The 9582-nt window shown below is 51.4% G+C and overlaps 1 protein-coding gene across 1 annotated transcript in view; it reads left to right on the top strand.

The window, feature by feature from the left end:
• The first annotated feature begins 214 nt into the window (after positions 1-214).
• The window catches only part of MICA (MHC class I polypeptide-related sequence A), a 28977-nt gene continuing 19609 nt past the window's right edge, over positions 215-9582 (top strand). The window contains 1 exon segment of the mRNA XM_012652896.1: positions 215-273. Within this exon segment, the coding sequence (XP_012508350.1) occupies positions 215-273 (59 nt within the window).

Genomic DNA, 9582 nt, shown 5'->3' with positions numbered 1-9582 from the left:
TTGAAGGAAAATGCAGGTCCCTCCTTTTTCAGCCATCAGTAGATCTAACGCTCTCCGATTTTGGAGGGTAACCTGAGCCAGTGAAGTTAGTTGTCTTTGCAGTGAGGCCAGCAAAGCAGACGTGGTCTCTAGAGTAATTTGTAGGCGATCTGCAAAACCCTGGGCAGAAATGACACTGTGGCCCAGGGCGCCTCCCGTGAGCCCTGAGGCTGCGATGGAGGAGGCCAAGCTGAGACCCACCATGACCGGCAAAAAGATGGCTCGTCTTGGCCGGTGCCCCGGGAGAAGCCACCCGAATTCAGAGAGTGGCATTGACAACAGGGGAGCCCTTGGTGGACAGAAAGCCTCGTTCTCTCCATATGGCAGCATGGCAGTGAGCTATCATAAAAGCATATTTAGAGTCAGTGTAGGTATTGACAGTTTTACCTTTGGCTAGATGTAAGGCTCAGGTAAGAGTAATTAGTTCTGCCTTTTGGGAAGTGGTGCCCTCGGGGAGGCAGGATGCCTCTATAACCTGAGAGGCTGAGACAATGACATAGGCTGCCCAACACCTGTTGTCATCTCCCACTGACTAGCTGCCATCAACAAACAATGCTAAGTCTGCCTGGGGAGGGGTCGGTCCACTAGGCCAGGCCTGGAGGTGGTGGTGGCTTCAACCAACTCAGAGCAAGAGTGAGAGGACAGGGTTAAGGATGGGATGGGAAGTAAAGTAGCAGGGTTTAAGGTTGGAGACTGTGTCAAGGTAATGGTGGGATTTTCCATAAATAGGAGATGAAATTCCTGTAATCTAGAAGGAGTGAGGAGCGCCAACGAACGGTGAGTTAAGAGGTCTTGGAGGTGATGGGTAGAAAAGACATCTAGATCCTGTCCCAGGGAAAGTTTTAGTGCCTCCGTAGTGAGAGTAGCTGCCACGGCCAGTGCCCGGAGACAGGGCAGCCAGCCATGGACTGTGGTGTCCAGTTGTTTGGATAAATAAGCTACTGGAGTAAAGGTGGGTGGGTTCCAGGAGGCCAAAGGTTGGGTGAGGACACCGAAGGCCAAACCTTGGCGCTCATTCGTGTAAAGGTAAAAGGGTTTTTCAGGATGAGGGAGTGTTAGAGGGGGTGCTTGTAGGAGAGTGTCAGGAAGCTTCAGAAATGCGTGGCAGACAGCCTGAGGGTTTAATAGACGGCCAGTGGAGGGATCATGTGCTGCCTCATAGAGGGGTTTAGCAAGGAGAGAAAAGTTGGGGATCCAGTGTCGGAAGAAACCAACGAACCCGAGGAAGGACAGAATTTGTTCAGCAGTGGTGGGTGGCTGGAGGTCGCGAAGAGCCTGCTGGTGATCCACAGTGAGATGACGGGAAGTGGGGGTGAGACGAAGTCCAAGGTACGTGACAGTGGGCGTAGACAGCTGAACTTTGGAGGGGGACACCCGATATCCCTTAGAGGCAAGAAAGTTGAGTAGAGAGGCAGTGTGAGTCTTGGAGTGTTGTAGAGAGGGACTACAGAGCAGTAGGTCATCGATGCATTGAAGGATGGTGCTAGGTTGTAAGGAACATTGAAGTAGGTCCTGGGCCAGAGCCTGACCAAATAGATGGGGGCTGTCCTGAAACCCCTGGGGCAGGACAGTCCAAGTGAGTTGCTTGGATGCATTTGTGTCAGGATCTTCCCACGTAAAGGCAAAGAGACTGTAGCTGGCTGGGTCTAAGGGGATAGTAAAGAAGGCATCTTTGAAGTCCAAGACAGAAAAGTGGGTAGTAGAGGGCGAAATATGAGAAAGTAAAGTGTAGGGATTAGACACTACAGGGTGTATGGGGACAACTGCCTCGTTAGTGAGTCTGAGGTCCTGGACTAGCTGGTAGGAGCCATTTGGCTTTTTTACCGGGAGTATGGGTGTGTTATAGAGGGAGTTGGTCGGAATTAAGTTTTTTGTGCAGGAGATGTTCTATAATGGGTTTTAGACCTCTGCAGTGGGTTGGTGAAATAGGGAACTGTGGGTGGGAAGGGAAGGATGAGGGGTCTTTGAGTTGAATGAGGACGGGGGTGTGGTGTGTGGCCACCACTGGGGTGGAGGTGTCCCAAACCTGAGCGTCTACGAGTTTAGGCGGGAGAGGGTATGTAGGGCTTGGTAAGGCGGGAGAGGCTGTGGGTGGAGCTGAGGAATCTGGAGAGAGAGACAGAATAAGAAGGGCAGAGGTTTCAGAAGAAAAGTGGAGGGTGGTGCCCAGTTTGGTTAATAAGTCGCTTCCCAATAGTGGAGTGGGACAGGAGGGCATGATAAGGAAGGAATGGGTGATGGGGCGGTCATCTATTAGACAGGTTAGGGGACCAGTGGTGGGGGGCTGAGAGGGATTGCCGTCAATACCCATGACTGACACCTGGGAAGGATAAGTAGTAGGACCTAAAAAAGAAGGCAGGACAGAGTTGGTAGCCTCCGTGTCAACCAGAAAGGACACTGCCTTACCTGCTACCTTGATTGTTACTCTGGGCTTGGCGAGGGTGATCGGGGTCACCGATTTGGGGCCTCTTCAGTCTTTGGCATCCAGACCCAAAACTGCCATCAGCAGGTCTAGGGATGGAAGGACTAGCTCTCCGGACTTCTGTCCCGAGGGGCAGTCACTTTTCCAGTGTCCCTCTTGACCACATGCTGGGCAAGGCTTGGTGGGTGGACATGGCTGTGGGCACTGCTTTGCCTAGTGGCCTTCCTTATCTCACTTGAAGCAGGTGTCTGGTGGAGTGCGGCTTGTCGCCTTAGATAGGTCGATGGCTTCTTGGGTCCCGCTGGCCACAGGGCTGCAACCAAGGCTTGGGCTTGCAGGTGTGCCTTTTGGCAGACATGGGCCTCCTTTTGGGCCTCTGCCTATTCATCTCAGGAATTAAAGATTTTAAATGCCATGTTCACCATGTCTCGGATAGGGGTCTGAGGGCCCCCCTCTGCCTTTTTGAGTTTCTTTCTGACATCAGGAGATGACTGGGTAATAAAGTGGGTTGCAAGGAGAGTAGCCCCTGCGGGGGAGGTAGGGTCTAAGTGAGTATATTGGATAAGAGCGCCTGTAAGGTGGCTAAGGAAGGCCGTGGGGTTTTTGTCTGCCCTTTGAGTGATTTTCCTGAGTTTGTCATAATTTACAGCACGATGAGCCTCAGCCTGGAGGCCAGCAAGGACACACGGTAACATGCGGTCCCACCGTTTCCTGCCCTCCTGGCTGGCCGGGGTGTCGGGTTGGTATTCCTGCTCTGGCTCGTTGCCAGGGACAGCCTTGGCCCCCACTGGTATAGTACAGTCTGTAAGATGGACTTGGTCAGTGTGCCCCTGAGCCGCTGTCTAGACATGCTCTTTTTCATCAGTAGTAAGGGTAGAGGATAATATAACAAAAATGTCATGCCAGGTCAGATCATATGACTGTGTCAAGTAGCAGAACTCTTTGGTGTATGCAGTAGGGTCATTAGAAAATGAGCCTAGGCGCTTCTCTATCTGGGAAAGATCGGAAAGGGAGAAGGGAACATGTACATGTATGACCCCCTCGGCGCCCGCCACCTCCCGTAACGGACAGAGGAGGGACTGGTCCAAAGGGTTCATGTGAGACCGTGTGTGACGGCTGACAGGAGACGTCGGTGGCGAGTGGCTGGGTGGTGCAGAAGGGTGAGGTGGTGTATCTGGGGCTGGGTGACCCGAGTATGGTGGAGGACGAGCAGGGGAGAGCTGAGGGAGTCAGGTGGGTCAGAGAAAGCAGAAGAGGCATCTGAAGAATTAGAGGGAGAAGAGGTGGAGGATGGCGGGGGACCCCACGCAAGGAGGACTTGTGCAGGGTGGCAGGTCAGACAGAGGGAAGGACGGGAGCGCAAACAGAGAAAGGCTTGGACATATGGGATCTCTGACCATTTGCTGTTCCTGTGACAAAAATTGTCAAGGTCTTGTAAGACATTGAAATTGAAAGTCCCGTTTTCAGGCCATTGAGAGTCATTGTCCAATTTATACGTCGGCCAGGCAGTATTGCAGTAAAAAATGAGGCGCTTGGCTGGATGTCTAAACCCAGGGTCTTTAAATTGGCCAGTAGACACCCTAGGGGCGTCTCATGGGGAATTTTAGAAGATTGGCTACCCATGTCACCCCAACCTGAATGGAGAAACAGACAGGAACAGTATCCTGACTATGGAGGCAACAAAAGTCTGGGGGACGTCTCCGCCGAGACTAATGTGCTGGCATGGAAAAGGGTTAGAGGAATTCAGGCGTCCCCGAATAGCCTCAACCCCTGGAACGGGAGAGCCTCCAACATGGGCCCACAGTTTAACGGACAGGAACAGTATCTGGGGAACAGAGGCTCCTGGTGGGGGATCTGGGTTGGGACAACACAGGGTGACTCACCCAGGCTGAGGTCGTCAATCAGGGACTCGAAGGCAGTCAGTGGAGGTCCTGGTCCGGAATGTGAGAGTCTGCGGAATGGGTGGTGCAGCCAAGGCCCTGGAATGGGCCAGCACAGCCGAAACACCCGTCCCTGGTTTCGGCACCAAACGTAAGGTTTTTGGGTAGTCGGTGCCAGAGAAAGAAAGACGAGCGGAGTGAAAAGGGCAAGCAACAAGGCTTTATTTGAGCACTCCCGGGCGCGGTTCCCGGGTCCCGAGAGAGGGGCCAGAGAAGTCGCACTGCCCAAAAGTTTTGAGTGGGCTTATATATGTTTTTAGAGTTGGGGGAGGGGAGTTTCTTTGGCGCGAAGAGTTTTGGCGTGAAAAGTGGGGAATTCTTTGTTGCAGTTTTAGGGCGGGTGTTGAGAAATAGGAGGGGCTGGTGGTATGTGTGGATTTCAGGAGCTGTAACTTCTCTTATCTGAGTGAACATTTAGGTGTGGTTATTCTCTAACTTAGCTGGGCCTAGCAGTTATTTTGGCGGGTCCTGTGGGCTTCTCTTTTTTTTCTTTAGGGAGAGGAGGGGTGCCCACCACCAGCCTTACATCTACATTTCAAAGGAGAAGCCTGCTCCCCAGGGAATACGTAGATTTGGTAAGTGCAGGGGTGGGGCCTTCAAAGGAAAACGCCACAGAGCTCCAGGAACAGCCAAAGCCGCACTCATGGCTGACTGACTCAACGGCCCATCACCCACAGCTGAAGGAAGGCGCTGGGCTGTCCCCTCAGCTCCTCTTCTGCATCCACTGGTGCAGGTTCTCTGGGAGTAAGAACGCTCTTGGGCTCTGACCCTGTAGTTGCTCGTCCCGCCGCTGTTGAGCTGCTGCCGCTACGGCGCATGCGCAGTGGGCTTCAGAGGATGTCGCGTGCCCTTTAAGTCTCAAGGCCAAGATTTTTGGAGACTCCATGTCGGACATTCAGGGTCTCAGGGACTCAGAAGGTCACAGTGTGAAAATGAAAGTATCCGTCGCACTCCCTCAGGTGTGGTGAGATTAGTATTACAGGACAATCAGGAATCTGTAAATTGATCGTGTTCTCAGTGCTGCCGTTACAGCTCAGCCCACGCCTGTCACCCGGGACAGATCAGGCTTTGCGGAGGAAGAGCGCACTTCCTCCTTCCCAAGGGGCCTCAACAGAAGGATGGAAAACTACCTGTTGTCTCCGCTGGGAGGAGCCTGGTTAACCCGCCTTGGCAGATGCCCGCCGTCTGCAGCAGGAAGCGCCTCTGGAGCTGCGCTTGGCAGCCGCCCCGGATTCCCCCAGTTGGTTTCCGTGACTGCTCCGGTCTATGCAGGACTGCTCAGTGCAGTCAGACTCTGTGAAGTATTTGGAATTTATCATCAATAAACAACTTTATATATTACAAACTCTTCTTAAACACTGCTGTACACTATTTCCAAACACAGCGCCCAGCCACTCTTCTTCTGTTTGCTGTTTTCATTATTGTAAGTAATGTCTGATTAGCATCCTTATAAACTAAGACCTTTCTGAATTTTGCATTTTGTTTTAAAATCATAGATTTCTTAAATACAAATTACTAGGTCAAAGGGCATGGGCATTTTTAAGGTTTTTCATACATGTTATCAAATTGCTTCTCGAAAGCACTATACTGACTTAAATTCATTCATTCATTCAATGCACATTCATTGAGGCCCCACTCTGCACTGGGACTATTCTAGATGCTGGTGATAAAAGTGGTGAGGAGACTAGGTCCCTGCCTCAAAGAATGTGTTTCAGTGCTACAGACAAATAAAAACACTTACTCTGATATCAGTGACAATTGTTGTAGAGAAAACATGCCTGGGCTAGGAGACAGGTGGTGGTGAGGATGGCAGGAGATTGGAGAAGACGTTTCTGAGGACGTGACCACTGCACGTGACAGCAGAGACCTGCACGGTGTGAGGAGCAGCCGTGTGGATCCCTGGGGAGGAGGAGCAGGTGGGGGGGGGTCACAGCAGGGGCAGGTGCCGAGACAGGACGGAGCAGTGATGAGAGGCTGGGGTTAGTGGGGACCAGTGAGCTGGGCTGAGAGTGGTGGGAAGAGGCCAGAGTGTCCAGAGGGGCCTGTGATGAGGGGCTGGTAGGAAATGGTGAGGGACTGGGATTTCACTGTGTCTCGGAAGAGAAGACGCTGGAGTGTTGATGGGAGGGATCACGCTGCCTGTCCCCTGGGTAATGGACAGCAGGGTGTGAGAGTCACCAGGTGGCCCAGGTGGAAGGCCCTTCCAGTTTGGTACCCCAGAGTGCATGGCTCTGGGATGGTGGCAGCAGAGGTATGAACAGTGATTGGATTTTGGGTTAATAAAACTTTAAGACTGTGTTAACAATAATTTGATCGAGAACCACACATTTATGTACTTACTTTAATTCCACAGTTGATTCAAGGTGGCTTACTGCAGCAAACCCAATGTAATAAATGTATATGAATTATTCAAAAATCAACACCAAGGAACATATAAATTTTAAAATGTTAAGACTGGCTTAAAGCTAGAACATTACTAGGCAAGCCAGGACATCTGAAACATTTGCTGAAACTGAGATTTTTCTGTTTGCCTAGCCATGGATTTTGTTGGCTCACAATCTCTTATTATATTGCATAAAAGAGCCATGGCGGGGGGGGGTGGTGACAGCTCAGGAGTCCAGTCCCTCATTTCCTGCTTCAGGAGCAGTTTCCTGTCCCACACTTAGAGTCAAAGCAAATCATGTAATTGTAAAATGTTCCAAGATGAAGTCAATGTCTATAAAGTCAGTGAGTAAGTGTAACAACCTCAGGAATCCAAGGAGAGTCTCCATTTCTCCCCAGAAATGGCCTCACTGTGCACTGTTGAAGGGAGAGTGTCCTTTCTAGGGGGCCCAACATGTAGGGGCTACTGGGTCACAGCCCCAAGTAGAGACGTTCTTCTTTCTACCTACAGGTGTAGGAAGCCTCTCAGTCAACATCAGCCATCTCACCCTAGTGAGGAGTTTGTTTTTTTGATGTTAGTTCTATTGGAGCCATTGTGTAAGCTTAAAAATGCAGCATGGAGATTTAGTTCTAATGTTATTTCTTTGATGACATTTGACATCCATGGTGGCTCTGACTTCCCTGCCTGGTTCCTGGAGGGAATGGGGCATCCTGCACTTTTTTCAGTACGCTTTGTGTAGCAGTGACCAGCAGAGGTGGAGTCAGGGGCTCCTGCAGTGTTACCCTCCTCCCTAATACAGTGTGCTCTGAGCTTCCTGGGGCTGGGGGCTGTGGCACGCTGCCGCTCTGATGAATGTAATTGTCCCATCCCTGAATAAAGGCACAGGTGCACATGCCACCAACTCTTGCATGCAGTGCCAAGGTGGGGGGGTTTCTAGATGCCAGGGTAATAAACACTTTGCGTCTCCGGTCACACACACACAGACACACACACACACAGAGACACACACACAAACACACAGACAGAGTGAGCCCTGCCCTGGGGGGAGGGAGCTGATCTCAGGCGTGAGGGGCCACAGGTGTCCTTCAGGTCTTTGTCTCTCTGTTTTCCTGGAGTTGGAGGACTTTGTGCTCCGTGCAGAGGAGTCCTCTGAAGAAGGTGCGAGATATTCGGGAGCCAGGGAGGGGAGGGGAAAGGACCAGGAAGTAGAGACCGTGGACTGGGGCTGCGCGAGAGGTGACAGGGGAGGAATGGGAGGGTGGCAGGACCTTCTCCTGGCCAGAAAAATCACACGGGGAATTTGCCTCTTTGCTTTCCTGTTTTTCAGGATGAATTTGGAAAACAAGCCTGAGTGGGAGATACCGAGTCTACTTTCCAAAGGCCAAGTCTTCCAGTCTCCTCCTTTGAACTCATCGGTAGTAGCTGGGAGAGGGGAGCCAGGCACCTGGTGGGGGCCCGAGAGACACCCCCTTGCGGCGACGCCGGTCTCTGCATCCTCCTGGGCCCTCGTTGGTCCCCCCCACCCCCCAAGGAGGGTGACATTGCAAGGCCAGCAGAGAGGGAAGGAAGCCGCGGTCTGCAGGCGGTGGGTCCTCCCCTGCGCGCCTCCTTCCTGTGCTATGTATCCCGGAGCTTCCTCGCCTCCCCTCCGCCGCCTCGACCCCCACCAGAGCAAAGCACGGCCTGCGCTCGGCCGGGAATTCTCCTTTGGCCTCCGTCAGAACCGCAGGGGCAATTTGGCCGCATCTTGTCCTTGCGGCCACGGCCGCTGGGCGGGGCCCGAGAGCGCATCGCCCAGATGGGCGGGATTCTTAGCGTAACAGCCGCGGGAAGGTTCTTGAGGCTTCTAACATCTGAAAGTCAGCCCGATTTTTCAGACAAGCTCCGAAAGCCTTTGAGCATTCACAAGGGCAAATCAACGTTCCAGGAACAAGATTTGCCTCGACTTTGTCGCCACCCAAGGACGCTATGGCAACGCAGGTTGCAAATATACTTTGAGTACAGACACGACAGGGCCCCTGTGTCTGCACTCCATTTTGCGCTGTTCTTTTTTGTAGCCCTCCTGTTCTGTAAATATTTGTTATACGTCTCTCTCCTCCACTAAAAACATCTCTTGCAAAGGGGCTTTAAGGAAGATTCAACGCTAAGAAAATATGAAGGATCGTCCTAAAAGAATTTCTGGTGTTGGGATTTTTCCTCCTTTTTTTCTACCCTGATAAAGCTAAGAAAAGCCTGGTTGCGATCCTGGGTTTTAAATCACATTTTGGTTTTTAAAAATCTACAGCTAATTGCGTTTGGGGCTTAGCTTCATAATATTTTTAAACTGAAATATTCTCTCCCTGACCCTCTGTACAAATCCAAATTTAGACTAAATGATAAAATTCCAACATTTCAGAGAAAGTGAAAGTCACCAAGTTATCCCAGTCCCTGGAGTCACTGTCAAACTTTGGTCAGAAATCTTCCAGGTTTTCTCCTACTTAAAATATATATTATGTAAGTGGTATTAGTGGCATCATAATTCAGTATGTTTTTAACCTTTTAAAAAAGTTAGGTGGCTCACTCCTGTAATCCTAGCACTCTGGGAGGCGGAGGCTGGAGGATCCCTTGAGGTCAGGAGTTTGAGATCAGCCTGAGTAAGAGGGAGACCCCCGTCTCTACTAAAAATAGAAAACATTACCCAGGCCTACAGCACACTCCTGCAGCCTCAGCTACTTGGGAGGCAGAGGCAGGAGGATCGCTTGAGCCCAGGAGTTTGAGGTTGTTGTGAGCTAGACTAACGCCACCACATTCTACCCAGA

This window comes from Propithecus coquereli, unplaced genomic scaffold (assembly GCF_000956105.1).
Source record: "Propithecus coquereli isolate 6110/MARCELLA unplaced genomic scaffold, Pcoq_1.0 Scaffold404, whole genome shotgun sequence".
In the NCBI taxonomy this organism is placed as follows: Eukaryota; Metazoa; Chordata; class Mammalia; order Primates; family Indriidae; genus Propithecus; species Propithecus coquereli.
This window is presented reverse-complemented; position numbering and strand designations above follow the sequence as displayed.